Below are 20,695 nucleotides of genomic sequence, written 5' to 3' on the forward strand. Positions count from 1 at the left end.
GGTCAGTTTGGAACAGAGGTGCCTGGGATGGAGAAACACTTGCCCTGACGACTAACTTCATTCTGTTCCTATTTGAGAAGTGGCACAGCAGAGCTGCTGGGGACAGAAGAAAGTATAGGTAGGTAAGACAGGGAGAGAAAAAAATGGACATAGAAAAGGTTTGAGCTGGTTATTCCAAAAATTAGTGCAGGATGTATGCTATTGAGTATCCATTTCTGTGGGAAAGTGGTGTTGTGGCACTGTAAATATCTTGTTGAATGTGTACAAACTCAGCAGACTCTGTGCAAATTCTTTATTGAAACAATGATCAATGTACAAGCTACATCACATTTCCTTTTGCCACTTCAGCATGAACTTTTCTCTTTGTGGTTTACGGCCGTGAGCTATAAAATTGTAATAGTTATTTAAATCAAAATACAGCAACTGCTTCTCAAAAGAACACATTCATATTTGTCTTACATTTCTTGTAAAATCAAAAAGGATTTCATAATAAATGAAATATAACTTACGAGACTTTAGTGCAAGCATTTCCTTTGCATCTAAGAAGCTTTCAGTTGTCCAACTAAATATGGCATACTTAAGAGGCCAACTCTTAAAATAGCATGCTGCCAAGATATCCCATGAGAACTTTGAAAATCTGACACTGTTAACACTTTCTAGAATTAGTTAATCTGACCAAACTGAAAGTCAGAAAGCCCTGGTTATATGTTACAGTACTTTTGTCAAAAGGTAACTGCAAATCAAGGAACTGACATAGTATCTACATTAGAATAAAACAGGCACTGATTTAAAAAAAATCGACATCTGCCTGTATATGCCATTTTGCAAGTCTTAACGTTTATACAGTAGTTTTTAAGCACAGGAGTGTACTTCTGTGCCTTACCAAGTACCAACAAACCTGCAGAAAATGCTGGTCTATGGATTCTTTTAAATTTTATATGACAGACAAAAAAAAACCCTGAAGCATAGGTTTCATCACAAACATGCTTGAATCAGAGAACAAAAAAAAAGAATCAGCAGGAAAAAAATGCTGCCCAAAAAGAAAATGTTGAGAAAATAGATAGTGAATACTATGTTTAAGTGGACTGATTAGTATAGTCTTACATTTACTGAAAAAAGAATAGTAAGTGTGAAATTCAAATCCAACTGATTTCTTCTGGTGCAGAAATCTAGTCATCTTTCATGAAGTTTGGCAAAATTGTTTGAAAATGGTGTAAATATAATTGTGCAAATCTCTTTTCCTTATTAAGCCTGGCTTGGTGTTCCTTTGCTTTTAGAATGCAATTTCAGTTGGACTGGATTTTCCAGATTCTGAGTATTTGAAGAACCATTAGTGTTTGGTGGTATAATAAATAGAAAAATGTAACAAAAAGTCTGCATAGTCCAATGATGGGAACAGATTAATGCCCCTGAAGTGCTTAAGGTGCATGAAAATATATAACAATGCAAACATTAATTTTTTCTTAGAGTCATTATTAATTTTATGTTTGCTAATTGTGTTTTTGGACCATAAAATAGCCATTTGCTAAGAAATACTGCAAGACACAATTGCATACTTTATAATAGCACAACTGGAAAGTTTGGAACAGGAAAGACAGGTTTGGGTCTTTCTTCCCATCTGTCTTCCACAAAGGAAGTTCCTGAAAGTGTATAAAAAGCTTTAGGCTTACATGTGTCATATAATGGGTGCATAAGACACTGAGCAGCAAACACAAAACCACCAAAAAACCACATAAACCAGAACCATTGGTTCTGTATAAAATCTGTATTTTCTTCAGCTACATTGCTTTTTAGTTCCTATTCTGATAATAACACAAAGCTAAATGTCCAGATTGGTTGGAGCAGTCCTACCTATGAACTGTCATCTCTGAGTGACTCCAGCTCTAGAAAATTTAGCACTCCCTCTGACCTTTCAACAGCAGGAATCCAGCCCTCCGTGTATTGCATGGATCTAATCCAAGTACCGGTTGCTTATATGTGGTTTGCAATGTGTGTTTGTGTGTACTTCAAACATGCCCTTTGTGGGCAGCCTCTAGGGAAAAACATCATTTGTATCTTCAAGGAAGTTTACACAGTGATACTGAAGAAATCCAGGGGGATTGTTTGCTCTCAAATGTTTCTCAATAAATAAATAATAAAAGAGGCTGGAGGACAGCCTGAGAGGACTAGTCAGGGTCAGAACACTATAGAAATACATAAAAGGGTCTGATCTCTACTGTAAAAACTTCATAATCTAAAAAGATTAAAATTAAAATACTGTAATAAATATTTTTAAAACTTAAAAAAAGTGTAATTTAAAAGTTATTTTTATGCTTTCAAGGTGAATATCCTTGCTTATCTGTGCAATCTTAGTTGTGCACCAGATAGGTAATTGTAGAATGCGTGGGCATTGTTTGTAAATGCTGGACAGGCAGAAACATCAAAGTACCTCTTCTCAGGACATTAAGGTGAATTGAAACAGTTTAGTGCAAGTTCCTGCTTTTGTTTCTGCCCTTGTCCTTTTTCATATCAGAAGCAAATCAAGTAACTTGAAAAACTGATGTGAACACTAAACAGAAATGTCCTTTGGATTCAGACAAGAAGTTTGCATCATACTACTGTCAATCACACTGGTCAGAAGTGAGGTTCTTTATGGTATTATTTTAAACTAACTTCTGTCTCACATTTGTATTGCTTTGCTGGAACTCAAATATTTCAAGTCATATTCCTAATGGGACTTTGCCCTTGCATGGTTCCTTTTGGGCATGTGCAAATACTTTTTGTGTAGAAACCTGCCACTGTGGTAAGCACAAAAAAATGAGACATTTGAATGCTGCCATTTCTCAAAAATTGGTTGTAAAATCTGAAGTCCATTATTAAACATGTATTTTTTTAATAACCACAGAAAGATAAATATGGAGCCATCTCTGCATCACCTATGTAAGTCATCGGATATTCCTGTATTGCACTGTGGTGAGGCTCTGCACTTTAACATAAGGAAGTTCACACAAGACCTAGTTCATTATCAAGGGTTCTTTTATGTACCTGCAACACTGACTTGGTCTGATCTTGATTACCTGTGCAGTTAATATAACTGATTGCCTCCAACAGACACCTTATGGAGATGTGGCTGCTTTGTTAAAAGAGAGAGCCATCCATGCATCATCTCCCCACAGACCTAAGAGACTTCTTTTTCTACAGTATACCTGATTCCAGATTTATTTTAAGTATATTTATACTACAATCCTTCTTAAACACTATAAGGTGATAGTTTGTTCATTAGTGTCAAACTAAATGTGTCAGGTAATTAAGTAATATGCTATTAACCCTACACAAACTCCTTGTAAGTGATTTCTTTCCAGACTCACTTTAGAGAAGGTACTTTTTATTGTCTATCTGCAAGAGAAATGATTACTTCCCTTCCACTCCTGGCATTTCCTGGCAGAGATGTTGATCCTTTTTAATGCCACAATTGCTATGATCATTAAAGCTTTACTGGGGTAGAGTCACATGTACTCGAGCAGTGAACATCCTACATGTAGGAGGTTCCCAAAATCTCAACATAATTATATCACATTTAACAGTTTGCATGATGGTCTTTGTAATTTTATAGGACACTTGATTATATTTTTTTTTTCAGTTTGGATGAAACTCTCAAACTGGTGCTTATATATGAATTTAGGATTGATCTTCAGAATACCAAAATTAAGAAGCCAAATAAAAAGGTACTTGCCATTTCAGCCTTGTTATCAACTGATTACTGGCACTTGCAGGACTGTTATGGAACCTGCATATCTTCTGGTAAGGTAGTACATAGTTACTGCTTTCACATTAGTGCAAAACAAGACATCTTGCATATTTGCAGTTGTTTGCCATATAGACTTCTGGCAACATACAAAATGCTCAAATGTATGCAAAAAAACCCTGCAGAGCTGTTGAACTGCAACTTTCTGATGGCTTTCCCATATGTAATATACACCTCAGAGTTGTTTCTTCATGCAAAACAAATGATTGTTGGCATCTCCATTCCATGAAAAAGGGAAAACTATTTCCCATGTGGCTAAGCAGTGTGGTGTCAAATGAAATGGAAACATTTTAACTTTCTTTAATAGCCCTCTAAATCACAATGCAGCTGAGCAAACAGGCTTTGTAAATGGGATCTATTAGGATTTTATTTGGCTACTGGAGTGCTGCCTCTTGGGCAATATTTCAAATTCACAAGTTAATATTTGCAAAAATGGAATAGATGGAAATAACAAGAGTGAAGGAGGGAAATGGAAACCAGTTTTATGTTTAGTAAGTTCAAGTGTCCTACACCAAAGACTACCAGTGACTTCCAGGAGCCACTACGGGTGACTCCAACCTAGAAAATGCTGAGGTAAATGTTTATTGGAAATATTCCTAATCAAAAAAGAGCAATTAATATTAATGTAATAGCAATTACTCTGCCATACCTCATGGTAAACTAAACTCAAACTGAGAAGAAAGTGCCAAATAATCCACTTACATGCTTTTGCTATGATAGTCTCCAGGTAAGGCTTAGCGGCAAGTACAATATATATTTTTAAAAGAGCTCCACCTGATTTTCCTGCTATGCATAGATTCAGGAGTAACTATCATACATGGCTTTCATATATAACACATGTACTTTTGTCATTTGCCAATGCTGTGTCATCAGAACTGAGTTCAGCAGAAGGCTCAGGAGGGGGCTCTGCAGGAAGTGCTGGTGTTTGAGGAGTGTCTTCTTCCTTGGTGTCCAACTGCATGCTTTCCTGTGACTGACCATCCATGCAGTCCTTTTTGGACAATGGGTGAACTGACACTTTTATTGCAATCTGTTGAGGTGGCTCATGCAGTGACGATGCGTCCGAGTCACCTGTGGGAGATTCACTGCGTGTCAAAGCATTTGGGATCATGTAAAGCTCATCTGTGTCGGTGGTCTCCTGGCCTTCCGCTGCCTGCCGTACAAAATTCTGTCCTTGCTCCTCCAGACCGACAACCTCCATAATTTCTTCCATTATAGTCCTGCAGTTCATGATGAGAGGTGGCAAAGGTACGCTCCGAGCAAGCTCTTCAATATAGCGGGCAAACTCCATGGTCTTGAACTGGGTTACTTTGGCAAGCTCAAGAGTTTTGGCTGATGTGATAATTGGGATACGCTTTGCAATCTCAAAGGCCTTCTGAAGTTTCTCTGCCCCTTCTGTTCTGAAGAATTCATTGATTGCTTTCTCGGTTTTCTTCAGATGACTGCTCATCATACATAACCGAGTAATGTTCAGTATCATAACAATGGTAAAAGCGACAAGGCAGACAATCATGTAATAGATCCCCATATCTCCAGAGGTAAAAACAACCCTCAGCGTCACAGTATTGTTAACGCTGCCATACGTGTTGGATGCGACACACGTGTATTTACCTCTGTCTTCAAATGACACGCGGGTAATGTTTAGTAGCCCATTGTCAAGAAACCACCATTTTCCTGTTGGAGAGAAAACAGAGTAACTTAGAAGTATTTTGTCACATGATCAGCATAGTCTTAAATATCAGCTTTATCAAACTGGCTTCAGGTTTTGGAAGAAGGAAATAATGTTCACAGGAAGACAAATAATTTACCTTCATAAAGGCCTGCAATCTTAGCTGTGTTACTACTACTGTCAAATCCCTGACATCAACTTTGGATAGTCAGAGCATGCCCTAAAAGGGTCTCAGAAAATGCTAATATGCATCTATCTCAATCTTGTGGTCAGTTAGGCTACAAAGATAGGACTACTCCAGAGAGCCTCCCAAACACAGGTCACACTTCCTCAAAGAAGTGAATTGAAGGAGTTGGATCCTTCAACAAGGATCAATAGGATTGTGAGGCAGAAAAACTTACTTAAAACCTCCTTGTTTTGTTCCCTGACAATGCATTTGCTTACAATTGGGTTATTTTTGGTGTTTTGTTACAGTATCTCATATAATTCTGTTAATGTAAACTTTAAAACCCCTAACATGTTAGACATCATACACTACACTGCCTACCCTCTGAGGTGTTGAGAAACTGATTTTGAAGTATAATTTTAAAGAGGCAGAACTAGGATAGGAGGAGTAAAATAGATGGAAAGGAGAAGAGCCATGACAGGGAATGCCTTGTTTGTTGCTAAGAACCTCTACACACCAGAACAGAACTTCTTTTACCTTTAAAAGTAATTTCTGTCAATGTAATATAATTGATAACTTGGTCCGCTGCATGGAAATACACATTTCATATACATGCACACTTGATATTCTTTGAACCTGGCACAGCAGAACAGTTTAGGTATGAAACTGCATTTGAAACAACCTGTTTCAAATAACTCATCGCTCCTGTCACTGCTAAAGTGATTCAAGATTAACCCAGTTACTGTATTTGCCACTTAATTAATTGGTAATGAATTAAAATTTTTAATTCCTCAAAGATTTCTAGTTAAACATGGCTTACCCAAATTGTTTCACATTATCTCCAGTTTAAGCCTACATATAAAGTATTCCCAAAAGATCCCTGCCTCTATTCATGTGTACAAGACAGCTCTTAATTACGTCTTTTTATCCTGTTACTTAGAAGTTTTAACTTAAATGAAACAATATTTTTTTTACCCTAGCATATTTCTTGAAAACAGCTGAACATTTTGCCTGAAATTAAAAAATGCAGAATAAATAAAAGCTCGGTCTAAATCAGACCTTCACATTAAAAAATACCCCAATCTGCTAAATTTAAGCAAATTCAGAGGAAAACTCCTTTACAGAGGAAATATTAGAATCTGTAACAGATGACACTTCTTCCTCCACCTCCAGTATAACAAAAAATGCAGAGTATTCGCTGCTCAGTATTTCTTTGAATTTGAATGCTGGTCCTTTTTGAAAAGTAGGTTTCAATTAATTGTGAAATAACAAGATGCCTTGTGATGTATCCTGGCTCCAGCTGTTATAAATGACATAATGGCATTGAACTCAGTGACTGGGTCTATGCCAGTGGATCCTAACGGACATATTGACCCACATAAGAAAACAATGATTCAAAAAGGTATCATTGCTGGGTTTTGATAACAATTCAATGCCATACTTAACACCACAAAGAAAGCTCTCAAGCTAGGAAACATTTCTTACAGAAAGACAGTCTCTTAAAGGAGGTATTGCACTGTTGAAATTCTAAGTTAAAGTGAAGTTGTCTTAATACTACATCTGTACTTTTTACTGATTTGGTCAAAGTTTTTGCTCATCTACCTAAATGTTTGGTTTAGCTACCTCTCTCAGCTGACTACACAAAGACCTAAATTTAGATGCCTTACTAAATGGGAAATTTTCTATTAGTAAACCTTAGCAAAACACTCCAGCACACTAATCACTGTATGTTGCCACAACCACACAAGTCATGTTTGAAAGTCTGCTTAGTAGCTCAAGTAATTCCTTTCTCTAGCTTAACTCAGAAAATGATAACATGCTGTACTGTAAAACATAACCAGTTATGCAGTAAGCTCTTACAGATACACACTGCTCTTTCACATCAAGCTAGGTCGATTGTTACTCCTGTCACAGCAGAGTTCACTGTCAGGTCAGCCATTAGTTAGGCACACTATCTTAACAGCTAAGAGTTTATTTCATCATGCTGTGAACAAAGCAGTCACTATGGAAGGAGTACATGAGAAAAACACCTTTTATATACCCACACTCCCCTCAAACACTAGAAGCATAACTGGAAGTATAACTAGGATTATCACCCAAACCTTCCATTTAAGGAAAATAAACGCGTGTGTAATAATGATCTCTGGCAAACACCACTGAAGAGTCTTTACTAAAGCCAGGAAGGCTCAAATTTGGCCTGTCCTTCTGACTGCTGCCCTATATAAGTTTTGCAGTTGGTTGTTCAGGGCATCTCCTGTTTCTCACACTACCATGGCACTGCACATAAAAGACAGCAGGCATACCAGGGAGTTAGCTGTGTTGAGTTCATGCCAACAAACTATTCTAATATGTCATGAGGATCCTCCTTTGAGTTGAGAAACAGCTTTTTAATCTTTTTTTGGTGCCAGAGAAGAACAAAGGAGGACAGAATGAGAAACAGAACAAACATGAAGTCTTCCAATGAAAAGAGGCCTGTCTACAACTTCTGTTAATTGCTTCAGCTTCTTGCTATGTGTTGCTATAAATAACACATAAAAAGTTACTGTTTTCTTCCAAGGTGTGCATAAAAAATTTATAACTGCCACCAAGCTTTCATTTATTTTCACACAGGAAAATACTGCAGCCAGGCCATTAAATCCAGGTTATTTGTCAACTTGCTGAAATCAGAAGTGTCTCTGGACAGGCTACATCAGTGCTATTCCTAAGATCCTACCTTTATTCTCCTCCTCTTGGAGCAGGCGGCCATTGGAATTGTACCATCTGTAGCGTGGGCTGGGACTCCCTTGGACATTGCAGTCGATCAAGGCACTGCTGCCCTCCTTGACGATGATGTGGTCGATGCGGGAGGTGACCAGTGGCGCGGCCCCAGTGTGTGTGTCAGTGCGGTTCAAAGTGCTGTTACTCACATCCTCAGCAGTGCTCAAAGCTGCTAATAAGATGACAAGGCGTGTGGTGGGCAGAAAGTACAAAAAGTGGTGGCTGTTCAGTATGTCCATTTTCCTTCAGCGGTGTACACGACTGGCTGGGAACTGATTCTGTTGAGTCCTTGAGGTGAGCAGGGCACAGGAGAGTTCTACTTTGTTCTGTGCAATTTTATGCTTAAAATGTCCTATAAAATAAATAAGTACAGTGAGACAGCATATATAAACAGTCCATTAGATATGCTCTTTTAAAATAGTGACACATCCATTAATGCATTTCACAATCATCAGCACAGTGTCTTGTCTAAATGCTAATGTTATCACAGTCCTTATCCTTACCGGAAAAAGATGCATACATTTTCCTGACAATGGTGTTGTTCAGAGTGACAGGCATAGGAGAAAGCTTTTGTCACCTAGACACTTAGCAGCAGTTTAGCTACAGTAGCAGCTACAGTTTTATGCCAAAAGTTCAACAGATTTTTTCCTTTTGTTTTTTTTTTTTTAACCGTTTGCAAAATCAACAGGAAAAAATTGAGGTGCAGCACATTAAAAGCTGTCACTACCAGTTTGGTGCTGCAACTCTATCACATGCATGGTCTTAGATGAACTGTGAAACGTGATGTAAGAAAGAGCAATAAGAACAATTCCAGGAAGGGTTTTTGGATCTAATGCTGGAATCTTTGATATACACATTTTTTTCCCAAATACAGCAGCACATAGAGCAAAACATCTCAGACCATTCACTTTTCTTAAGCTACTGCTGTCTGAGCTAAAACATAGCATGGAAGATTATTCTTAAAAGAGGGTATTTAATGCTTGATAAAGTAATTTCAGTGTTGTTATTTTTAGAGCAGATTCGTAAAGAAGAGTACATGTTAGTAACATAATTATGGTTAATGTTCCTTTGAGATTCAAATGAAGTTAGGACTTTTCCGTTCCTTATGTGGCATTAAGCATTTTGTCTGTGTACTTTTTGCACATTCTCCCTCAGTATTTTCCTTCAACTAATCACCCACAATGAGGCCTTTCTGGAGCAGTGATTTCAGTTTCTGGACAGAGGCACGGGGGGGGGGGGGTTACAAAAGTGCTCTCTATTGGCCTCATTATGCTCCCAGTGAACACAATTGGCATTCAGTACTGAGTGAAGGCACAGTGTTGGCCTCAAAATGAGCACCTTGGAAAATTTCACTTAAGAGTCTAAAGGCCACAAATCATGCTAAAATCACAGAGCATCCAACTATTGGATTGGTTTTACAGTTTAAAACTACTGGTTTTACTCATGTGTCTCTAAGGTAAATAACTGAAAATTAAGTGAAATTTATTAGATAGAGGAATCTATCTGGAATCTGAATATAGGAAACTATCTAATGAACTTTCCCCAAATGAACAATTCCATTTCAAAAAAGTTTCTATTTTCTTAAATATACATTTGACTCATGGTAACTCATTTGCCTTAGCACACATAGTAACTGCTGACAAGATCAGTTCTCTACATCAGTTCTATATATAAACAAAACACTAAAATAAAAAGAAACAAATGAAAAATCCTCATCCTTATTTTCTTTTGTATTCAAAAAGGAAAGAAAGCAACATTACCATCTTGCACTGGTAATACTTGATTTAGGTAGTTTTGTTATGCATCCTCTCTTCTCTGTAAAGCAGTGAACTTGCTTTCATACAAATAGATAGAGTGTTATTGAAAAAGCAAATGAATTCTTCCATTTTACAGGATGAATCATTACTAGAAATGAAAACCTATGTTTTTTTCAATAAACTGCTGGCATGATGTAGAGGTCTGTCCCAGCTTCAAGCCTGTCCTTTTTTCTCTGCTTTTATAATTACTGAATGTGGAAGTATCTCTCTTGAAGAGACAGAATAATTTTTAACTTTAAATTAATATGCAAATATCATTTGTCATATAAAGCTATATAAACAATGACTTCAGAAATCTACTTCCAATTATGCAAAGCATGTAGAGTCTGTGATTTTGAAGGTACACTCTGTCTGAGTCAGCAGTTTGGGAAAAAAACCTTCAATTCTGCCTATTCACTTCAGTAACTATTTACATCTCATTTCTACTACTCCATTAACCTTGGAGACTGACATTCTTCATGATTACACATATTCAGTCTATAAAATGTTTCTGTACAGTGTCACAGATCTGCAATGCGCCATACAGAAAAGCAAAAATTGCACTTCCTGGCAAAGGAGCAGGAACAGAGACTGGCTGGATTAGGACAATGGGAAGAGCAAAAGATAATATAAAGTGATTAAGCTGTGTGTTCCAATTGCTGTCTGAGCCTTGTTATTACTGTATTTGACTCTATCATATATTTTTACAGCAGAAAAATTAGTAGCAATCAAAAAAAGGTGTTTATTGTGGAGAGCAATTTGCATTCCAGAAGGAAATGAATTAGCATCTCTACAATGGCTGAACAGAAAACCTGTAAGGAAGGGACCAGTAGTGTATTAGGAAGCTGATCAAGGTAGCCGATGGCCACTGATTCCACACAGCACAGGGACGTGGGTGGAGGTTTGGAAGGTGTGAGGGCAGTAAGGCAATGCCTGTTCTGTACATTTACTTGTTTTGAATGCAGAGCATACAGAAACAGAAATGATACCTTTGTGTAGTGATGGCAAGTGTGACTGGTCCACAGTATGGCCAAAGGGTTGATCCCTTTTCTGAAGGCAAGAGTGACTCCCTCATTCTGGCCCAGAATTGAACCATAAATAGCTGCAGTAAATCTTAGGAAACAGAGATGAATAATTTATGTCTACTCTGTATAAGATCCTTACCTACTCCTTCTTACTCCTGACAATCTACTCTCTCATGTATGTTCCTGGAATGCAGAATATTAAAAAAAATACTAAATACCTTTGTAGATACATTTCTATTTGGAATAACTACAGTTTGGTGACTAACATGAGAAATAATCAGGCAGGAGGTTTAAAGCAGAATGTTTGGAAATGAAGGCTGCTGCTTTCACATGCCATCCAGGGAAGTGCCTGAGTATGTTTGAGGAGACAGGGAGAGATCTCTCTGAAGAATGGTGTTTTAAGACACAAGTTTAGACAAATGTTCCCAGGGCAACTAGGAAGCAGTAGGCAATCTTTCCTTTGGTGTGCATCCTCTCCAATGTTATCAGGAAACAAAAAGAGATGGAAGAAAGCAAAGAAGGTTTTCTTAGCCCCAACTGATGCAAAAAAGTTATAGGGTGGCCATGCTGGGACCTGAATGTCCAGGACCCTCTGCAAACCTGCTGGGCATGACCAAAAATGCTAGAGTCAGATTAGGAAAGCAGGAAGAAGCAGAGAGAGAACTGGAAGGGCAGAAAATCTGCTCACACCAGACGCTGAGGCAAAGGAAGATTTGCTGAGAGTTCCTGTCCTCCTGCTTTGCCATAGGCACAAGAGCAGCCAGAGTATATCAGGGAACACAGATCTGGGAGCCAGCTGCTTTGCTAAACGTAAGTGATATAACGAATTATGGTTTAATCACACAACTAAATGGGGAGAAGACTGAGACCAAAATTGGAGACTGCTAGTGATATCTGGCAAAGCAGCAAGAGAATCCAGAGTATTGGGTACAGTGGGTACAGTGTCACCCAGGATCTTGGCCACGAGAGGCAGCAATTAGCTGTGACCCATGATAAACCTGATGAAGGCAGCCAAAACTGTAACCTTTTGATCTGGCCTAAGTCAGAGAAAGCTGGATTGACTAAACTAAAACAAAGATTTCTGTAATAACTCCTTTAGGCTGAGTAACACAGTACTCTAAAGAAGGAGGACATCTGCAATCCTGAGACTTGCTTTGTAGGAACAGAGTGAGTCTCAGAGCATTTTTGCCATGAAAAGGTCACTATAAACAAAGAGCTAATTTCATGGAAAAAATGAAATCACCAAAGCATATGAGCTACCACTTACAAAAAATAGAATAGCATAGCATAGCATAGCATAGCATAGCATAGAATAGAATAGAATAGAATAGAATAGAATAGAATAGAATAGAATAGAATAGAATAGAATAGAATAGAATAGAATAGATGTGGTTACACATACTTTTTTTTTTTTTAGTACTTTTAAATTTGTGGTGCATGAAATGGAAGAAGAACACCTCTGGCTATTTGGAGCTATTCAGGCTTTCCTCCAAAGATGGAATGAAAGAAATCCCCACACTCTCCTCCAGCACCTAGAAGATGTATATAGGAAACTCTCCTGCTGTATTGTGTCTGGAGCAACATTTACCACTCAGCAATGCTTGCCAGTGATCAATGTATTAAATAGTTCTGTTTTTCAATTCCCCAACCCAAATGGTGTAAATTGAGAATACTAAAGTAACAGATTTACTGCTTGTGAGAGGAAAGACTTGAGCCAAATGAGAACACATGACAAGCTTTCCTTTTAAGTTACATGACAGCCCGCTCTAGCATGCTCTCTATGCATGTCTACCTAGAGAAGTGCCCTGGAACGCGCTCCAGAAACAGCAGAGCTGCAGCATGATAGTTTTACTCCTAATTAATGTGAAAATGTGGACAAAAGCTGCAGTTACAACTTCTCTGTCCAAGATCAGGCATCAGTCTAAATGGAAGACACATCTAGGACTGACAGACACATCTAAGAACATTAATCAGTGACATGTTCTGACTGACCAGTTATTTTTTCATGTCATAGATGTGTTTGCTTCCCATACTACTGCCATCAAAGAAAATGACTATGGGGTCATGGCTCTAAGTGCTGCATTTGTGCAGAACAACATGATGACAGAGCACAAAAGAACAGAAAAGGAGGGCAGTGATGCATACCTTTTCCTGGCTTGCTCACATCTGTAAGACTGGCCTGTTCTTATTCTTGGAATAATGTGTAATCCTATTAACTGTGAGGTCATTCAATTCACAAGTGAAGCACAAGAGGCCAGCTTACTGCATAATGCATAAATTGTGCTCCTATAGCTTTAACATCCCAATGCTATCTTCCTTGGCTTGTAAGTGACCAAGAAAATTAAATTATTTTCATTCTAGCTCTCCATTATCTAAAAGAAGTATAAAGGCTGATGCTGCAAAACAAAATTAAGGCTAGTTTTTTATTATTTAAAAACTACTTGCTACTTTTCCTAGTTTCCATAGGCAATGTCTTTTAAAGAGTGGGCAAAAGTAAAAGTTAACAAGTGTTAGTGAAACAGGAATGCAAATGAAAGAACTTACGCCACACAGGTGAGAAGCTCACTGCCAGTTCATAGGCTTATGAGTGAGAACCACCTACTGAAAAGGTCTAATTATTAGGATCCAGACATGCAGAGGAAAAGAAATGTCACTCATTTACAACTAGCAGAAAATTTCTGACTTATTTTTCTATATATTTGTCAGTTGATAAAATATTAATGCTTGACTCCAGAAGAGCTGCTTTTCATTCTCCTGGAGTGGGGGATTTCAGTCCTTTGTAGTTCCATGGCTTTCTGTTTCCCTGGCTATGTTGAATAGGTGACCTGCTGGTGGTGTTTGTAAGATGAAGAGTTCCTTCTGCACATCTAAATTCCCAGCTGGGCAGCAGCCCCCAGCTAGATGCTTATTTAGTCTCTTCAGCTGCCTTCAGCTGCTGGGAACTTTAGGAAACCTCTCAACAGGGCTGAGCCCTGGCCATGTCTGCTCAGTAACCTCATGTCATGCTTGCTGCCTTCAGCCACCTCATGGGAGGGTATAGAGAACACAGACATGGGCTCCTCTGAGAGATGTGCCGTGAAAGGACATGAGACACAGGACACATGCTGCAACAACAGAAATTATGAATATGAAAAAAAATATTTATGCAGGAGGTCAGTCAAGCCCTGCAATAGGTTGCCCAGATGGGTCATGGAATCCCCATCCTTTGAGAAGTTCAAAACTTGACTGAGCTGGTATACACTGGCCCTACTTTGAAAAGGCTGTTGAATCAGATGGCCTCCAGAGGCAGCCCCCCAACCTAAAGAAAATCTAATATTCCAGAAACACAAATACAAGAATTGCCTTGGGAAAGACAATAGGAAAAAATATGTCTGATCTTAAAAATTGCTATATGGGATGCTGGGAAATTGTTTTCATGAGCACCTGCATAATTTTTTGAGTAGCAGCACTTTAGAATAAGACAGGCTGAGAGTGTTGACTACAACCTGAAATAAAAAGGTATTTGGCCTTCTGCATTCTATTTACCTGATAAGAACAGTACATCTCCTCTTTACCATACAGAGAAGACTTACTTCCAGCCAAGGGAACTCTAAGCATCTTCGTTACCCTCCACTGGACTTGCTTCACCCTGTCCACATCTTTCTGGTGCTGAGGACCCCAGACCTAGATGCAGTAGTCCAGGTGGGGTCTCACAAGGATAGAGGAGAGAGGAAGAATCATCTCCCTCAAGGTGGTTGTCTCGATTTCTTGACACAGGATAAAATAAGGGCTGGGAATCTATGAAGATTCAAGAGAGACTGTATATAATTTACAAATACAGATTAATAAATTATGACAGCCTATGATCAATGTGGGGACTTGACTTCTGTATACGTATTATCCTCTGAGTTTATGACCCTGGGCAGTGAATAGGAAGGGCTGTCAGTATGGCAACCTGGAGACCTTTTCTAACACACCTGTCTTAAAAAAAAAATTATCAAAGAAGCCTGTAAATTAATTGTATATTTTGAAGGCATTGGTAGGTCCTTACAGACAAATATTTGTCAATCTGTTTTGTAACAAAAAAAAAAAAAAAAAAGGAAAAATCAAGGGCTGTAGCTTATTCTGCCATTAATGGCAGAACCTGATCAAAACTTAGTCATTATCAGTTTTCGTCTTCTAAAATTATTTTGGTCTGAACATACACAACACTGTAGGGGGTAACAAAGGAAAGAAGCATCATAAGGATACAATTGTCTTACTTTCAGGGTTCCATAGTGTAACAAGACACTGCAGAAAGACAGCAGCAAGCAATAAAGTGTAACTGAAAATTAATGTTATATCCAGGCTTTTCATTTAGGGAAAGAAGCATATGCCTTTCTATTTAGCAGCTATAAATGGAAGAGTTTTCATGTTGCCTTTATCTGTGTGTAAATGTTTAGAATTTTTTTACTGTCAATTTCTCCTCTATTTATCTACTTCATGTCTCTATTCTCTTTATCCTACTTCATGTCTCAATATTGCAAAACTAGCAAGCACATGGCATCCTAGAGCTTCACTTTAAATATTGGAATGAACCTATTGATTTAACCATGTCTTTGAATGGTCTGATGTGCACTCCCCTGATGTCAATGAACACTCAAGAGATGCTAATCCATTAACCTAAAGAAGAATGAAGGCTGTCGGTGGGTAATTATTGGAGAGGTTATTTAAAAGTACCTTAAGAACGCCAAACCTCTGGAAAATCCCCTTTTGATGCCACAGCTCCTGTAATTCTAGCATCTCTGCTGTATCAAATCAGCTTTTCACAAAATACACTGAAGCAACAAAAGCACTCAGGCAACTTGGATGGTTAACTTCTCATTAAAAAGCTGTAATTCAGATGTGCACTCTTATATGCACTGAGATATCTGAGTTTTCTTTCTATGTGGTATTTTAATGACTGCAGCAAAAGCAATGCTCTATATTTAGTGGAAAAGCTTGCTGTTTTTCATCAAGGTAGGTACTGTCATGAAAATGTCCTACTGAGTAGTAGGCTACCCAGATCATAAAGCAAATTCAACACCATCCATAGTGGAGATTTTTCAAGGCTCAGCTTATATGTTATTAGAACATAAATGCTTTGAAGAATTTTATTCTTAGAAATAAAAACTTTGTTTACATAGATTATCTAGATTTCCTCTGTGTTTGTATTTTTATGGAGGCTGTACAATTACATTTCAATATAGTTTTGTATAGAAAGCTCTTATTCCAGAAACACTGTATGGCTTTAAGAGTCCCTTGCTTAACTCCTGGCAAATTTTCAGCATTGCTGCTGGTTTGCTGTTGCAGTAAATGCAGATGCATCAATGCTTAAGAGTTCCCTCTCTTGAGAAAGGAGGAACAATGAAGCAGCACAGAGAATCTCTCCCACACTTCCATGTACATCTGAGCTCTGCCTGGCCTCACCAAGTTCTACATTTCTTTCATTTTCTTTACACACCTTGTATCTTTTATTTATTCCTGCACTCTGTAAGCATTATTCTGCCAACAGTTTAAATAACCAAAGTCAGCAAATGCAACAGATCTCATATGCTCTTGGCAAGGCTTATGAGACTCTGCTAAGAACATAGCAATGCAGAATGTGGCCCAGCTCACTTCCTTCCACTTTCTCTTCTGAGCTCTGCTTGTCAAAGCTAACCATCCCTTAAGTACATCTAGTGGTTTTCTTTGTCCAAAGGAAGAAGGAAGACTCCAGATGTAGGACATTTAAATATAACACAAAACTCAAAACTAAGTTTTGCTTAAACAAAGATATGAAGGACCTTTCAGACTAAAAATTCTGTTTAAACTAAATTTTTGACCAACTGAATGTTTTCAATGCACTGATATAGCTTATATTATGCTATCTTAACAAAAGACTCCCACGTTATTTGGAACATAAAAGAAAAAAGAATAGGACAAAACAGATTTGAGTATGACTATTCTTCCCTATCCCTATAGAACTGTAAGATGGATATAATTTTTGATGGCTGGCTTTCATGTTTATTGGTTGCTGGGATACAGGGCAAAGAGGTTACACATAGATGCCATGATTAGGAAAGGATTAACCTTGTCAGAGGGGGAATTTAAAGGAATCTAAGTGCTCATGACTGATTGCAATTGAAAATGATTATTTCAGGTTAAAGGTGTCTGCACCTCTTTCCTCCACAAGTAACAAAGGGGACAGAAGATGGATTCAAACAAGTTTGCCCTGCGCTACACAGCAGCTTAAGTCTTGCTTGCACCCAAATGTGATCAATTCAGCCCTCTCCAAGCATGACTGTATATTGTCATGTGTATGCAATAATTTAGCTGAAGGCCCTCAAGAGTTGACTAAAGAACTTCTATAATTTCAGACGTGTGTGCTGGTTATGTCTATGCCACATTGAAAAGTGTAACAGTAAAGGCACATCACTTTCTCAGCATCCAGTACTGTGTGTGTACCACAGTACTGGATGTACCACAGTACTGTGTGTGTACCACAGTCACACACCTAGGACAGGGAACCACACACACACACATGCAGCTGCAGTGCCCTGGCCCCTGCTTGACTTAAAAATATCAGCAAGAGTCTTTTCTTGGCATAAAACTCTCAGTATGGCAGACACATGTCAATTAAATATTAGGTCTGGGCTAGGTAGGTTATTCTTAATGCAATAAGAAATTCCTCCACATGTGGTGGCTCTTTTCCAAAATAAAGTTAGTTATACACATCTGTATAGAGGTTGTTATTTCTGATAAATGCTCTAAAATGCTGCTATGGATGATTTTAATCACAGTATCTGGTGAAAAGTGATAACCTCTCCATTGTCTTGGAAATGATGTTTCTACGGTAGATCTGTATATGGGCAGAAAATGACACGGTCGAATGCCAATTGTCAAAACTAAATAACAAAATTAAGGACACAGAGAGATATTTGCAAAAGCTCACAAGTTTCCATGAATGGATGGCAGCTCAGAATTGAAGGAATGAAAAATTTAAGGAAGTATCTAAGACCTTGGTCTTACACCAGTCTTCTGGTGACATATTATTACAATCCAGGACATCTCAAAGGAGGATCACAGGCATTTGTGCCTGCAAAGACTTCTAGTAAAGGTGCAATTTGCTGGGAGAGAAAGAAGACCTTGCTAGCAGAGCTTGGTACAGGTTGTTTTAGCTGCTGGCAAGCTCACTCTCCCTGTTGTAAATTGCATTCACATCTCACTGGTGCCTTACACTGGGGAAGAAGCATAAACCATAAAAGAAATGCCAGCTCCACATTCCAAACTCTGTAGACAAGAACTGGAATGCAGACTGGTTTTTTTCCCCATTTAAATCATTCCCCAGAAGCCCCTGTCATTGTGTCACAAATGTGACCCTCTGTTGGCTGGGTTTGGGTTTTGTTCCCCTGGTTAAAGCAATGAATGCACTTTAGCCAGCTTCTGTGCCAACTCCATCCTCCTCCTCCTCCAAATTCATGCAGGACCTGTCCAACTGCAGAGAGGCAAAGGTGACAGGACAGGGTAGGAGGGCAACTGGACCTGTACAATATAGGTCACTTCAGAATTCACTACCACACTCTCACCATGTGTTAAATGTTTTAAGATTTTATCTCTAAATTTTATGAACCTTCAGGACAGGAAATATGCAGTGGACACAAAACATTTTTTTTTTGTTTGTTGTGCTGTTTGTCCAGGCCTCTGAAAACTCTAAATTCTTCAGAAAAAAATGAGTGTACAATGTGCACTCCAGCTGTGTAAGCTGCACTCAGCATCAACTGATGTTGATATGCTGCAATCTGAATGAGACAGATTTCTAATAAAAAAGGATTTCTAGTACAGCAGCTACAAGGTTGCTGTGTATCAATGGTGCTGTCACTAAGCCAGACAAAGGATTCCTGCCATGCAAAACATCATCTCCACTGAAAAAAAAATCTACTGTAATCTGTCCTACTACAGTGAAAAGAGGAACTCTTTTACAATATAATGTCTCTAAAGAATGAAAATGCTACATTTCTCCTCTCCTTAAATCCTTTGTGTTCCTCCTTTTGAAATAATTTTACAGTCCTTCAGACAAACATGTACCAAATGAGGTTGCATTTAGGATTTTGCCACAATTGGTATTTTTATTTTCCTAAGCGGGTTTATCAGGGTAGCTCCATTTGAGATGCTTCAATTTAACAAATGAAAGAGGGCTGTTAAGAAGTGTAGTCTCTTACAAGACTCTCCAGACAAATGCACTAGAAAAGTGCCTGCTCAGTAGCGCTCTGTGTTCTCTTAAGCTCCCTTGTCCAATACTGCTGGAATTGGCCCTGTTAAGAAACAGGATTCAAAAGATTATTTCAAGACCACTCTGTACAAGAACTCTGAAGTGTTAGATTTTAGTTCTCTTAGTTCACATATGAAATTGAGTATCTTTTGAGGCTAGCCTGTGAAGTAAAAGGGTAATTAAAGCAAAATATCAGGAGGCATCCTTTATTTTAAATTCAGCTTCACCTCTTTTTGAAGTCAGGTTCATCGAAGAGGTCTCTGCACTGAGGTGTCACCTCCCATTCCCCTTCTCAGGGCGGGACAGCAGCGAGCATCCTGAGTGCAGGAGCTGGAAGGCTCCAGTAAAGCCTTGGGCTTTTTTTTTTTTTTTTTTTTTTTTTTTTTTTTTTTTTTTTTTTTTTTTTTGCCTAACGAAACCCACTTTCCTTGAAGACTCGGTGCTGATTTGAAATAATCTCCTGAACTTTCATGCTGAACACAGCATTACTGCGCTCCCGTTGCGCGGGGAGATTCCGCGCTCCACGCCGGGCTGGCCGCGAGCGAGCGACAGCCGCCCCGGGAGAGGCGCCGTGCCCGCCTGGCCGAGCTGCAGCGCTCCCCCGGCACGGCCACCGGACCCTGCTCCGGCCCTCCAGGCTCCCCCGGGGCCGCCGGCGGGACAGCGCGCCCGGGGCTCACCGCGGAGTTCCGCAGCCACCGCGGCACCGGGGCCGGCTCGCAGGTCAGCGGCAGCCGCGGCAGGTGCCGGCGGCGGGGCGATGGAGGCGGCGGCGGGCAGCGCCTCCCCGGGACCGCCGCCCGCTCGCCCGCCCGCCGGGGAACCGCGGCCCGCGCCCTCCGCGCCGCTCACCTGCCCGCCCGTGGCTCCCGCTCGCTCGCTCGCTGCCGCTGCCGGTGTCGCTGCGCTGCCGCCGCTGCTGCCGCCGCCCCGCGGCAGCGCCCGCCGCCGCCGCGCCCCTCAGCGCGCCCCGCACAGCACCATGCCGGGGCCGGGCCCGCGGCCACGGCCGGGGCCGGGGCGGGCGGAGCGCGGCGCTGCCGCAGTGCCGCGCCGTGCCCGTGCCGTGCCGTGCCCGTTCCGTGCCGCGCCGTGCCTGTGCCCGTGCCGTGCGCTCCCGCCGCTGCCGGCTCCGGCGGGGAAAGTAGGTCAGGGCGGCACTGAGCATGCTCGGAACCGGGCCGGGGGGCGGCCCCGGGGCCCGCGAGGGGCGCGGGGGGCGGCAGAACCCCCGGCCGTGGGGTTGACAC

The 20,695-nt window shown here is 40.0% G+C and overlaps 1 protein-coding gene across 1 annotated transcript; it reads right to left on the reverse strand.

Annotated features, from left to right (window-relative positions):
• Positions 1–277: 277 nt before the first annotated feature.
• MFAP3L (microfibril associated protein 3 like) lies at positions 278–20,396 on the reverse strand. Its single transcript, XM_066548279.1, has 3 exons — positions 20,298–20,396; positions 8,333–8,728; positions 278–5,458 (listed from the first exon to the last, which is right to left on the reverse strand). Exons 2-3 carry the CDS (start codon positions 8,613–8,615, stop codon positions 4,596–4,598), a joined length of 1,146 nt encoding a protein of 381 aa, XP_066404376.1. The 5' UTR covers positions 8,616–8,728; positions 20,298–20,396; the 3' UTR covers positions 278–4,595.
• Between the last annotated feature and the right edge of the window lie 299 nt (positions 20,397–20,695).

This window comes from Molothrus aeneus, chromosome 4 (assembly GCF_037042795.1).
Source record: "Molothrus aeneus isolate 106 chromosome 4, BPBGC_Maene_1.0, whole genome shotgun sequence".
Classification (NCBI taxonomy): Eukaryota; Metazoa; Chordata; class Aves; order Passeriformes; family Icteridae; genus Molothrus; species Molothrus aeneus.

What these genes read in the sequence shown, in the direction of transcription:
- MFAP3L (XM_066548279.1), bottom strand. Translation starts at nt 8,615, where the DNA reads ATGGACATACTGAACAGCCACCACTTTTTGTACTTTCTGCCCACCACA. An exon ending in CCAAGAGGAGGAGAATAAAG is followed by an intron (nt 5,459 to 8,332) that starts GTAGGATCTTAG and finishes TCTCTCCAACAG; the next exon opens with GAAAATGGTGGTTTCTTGAC.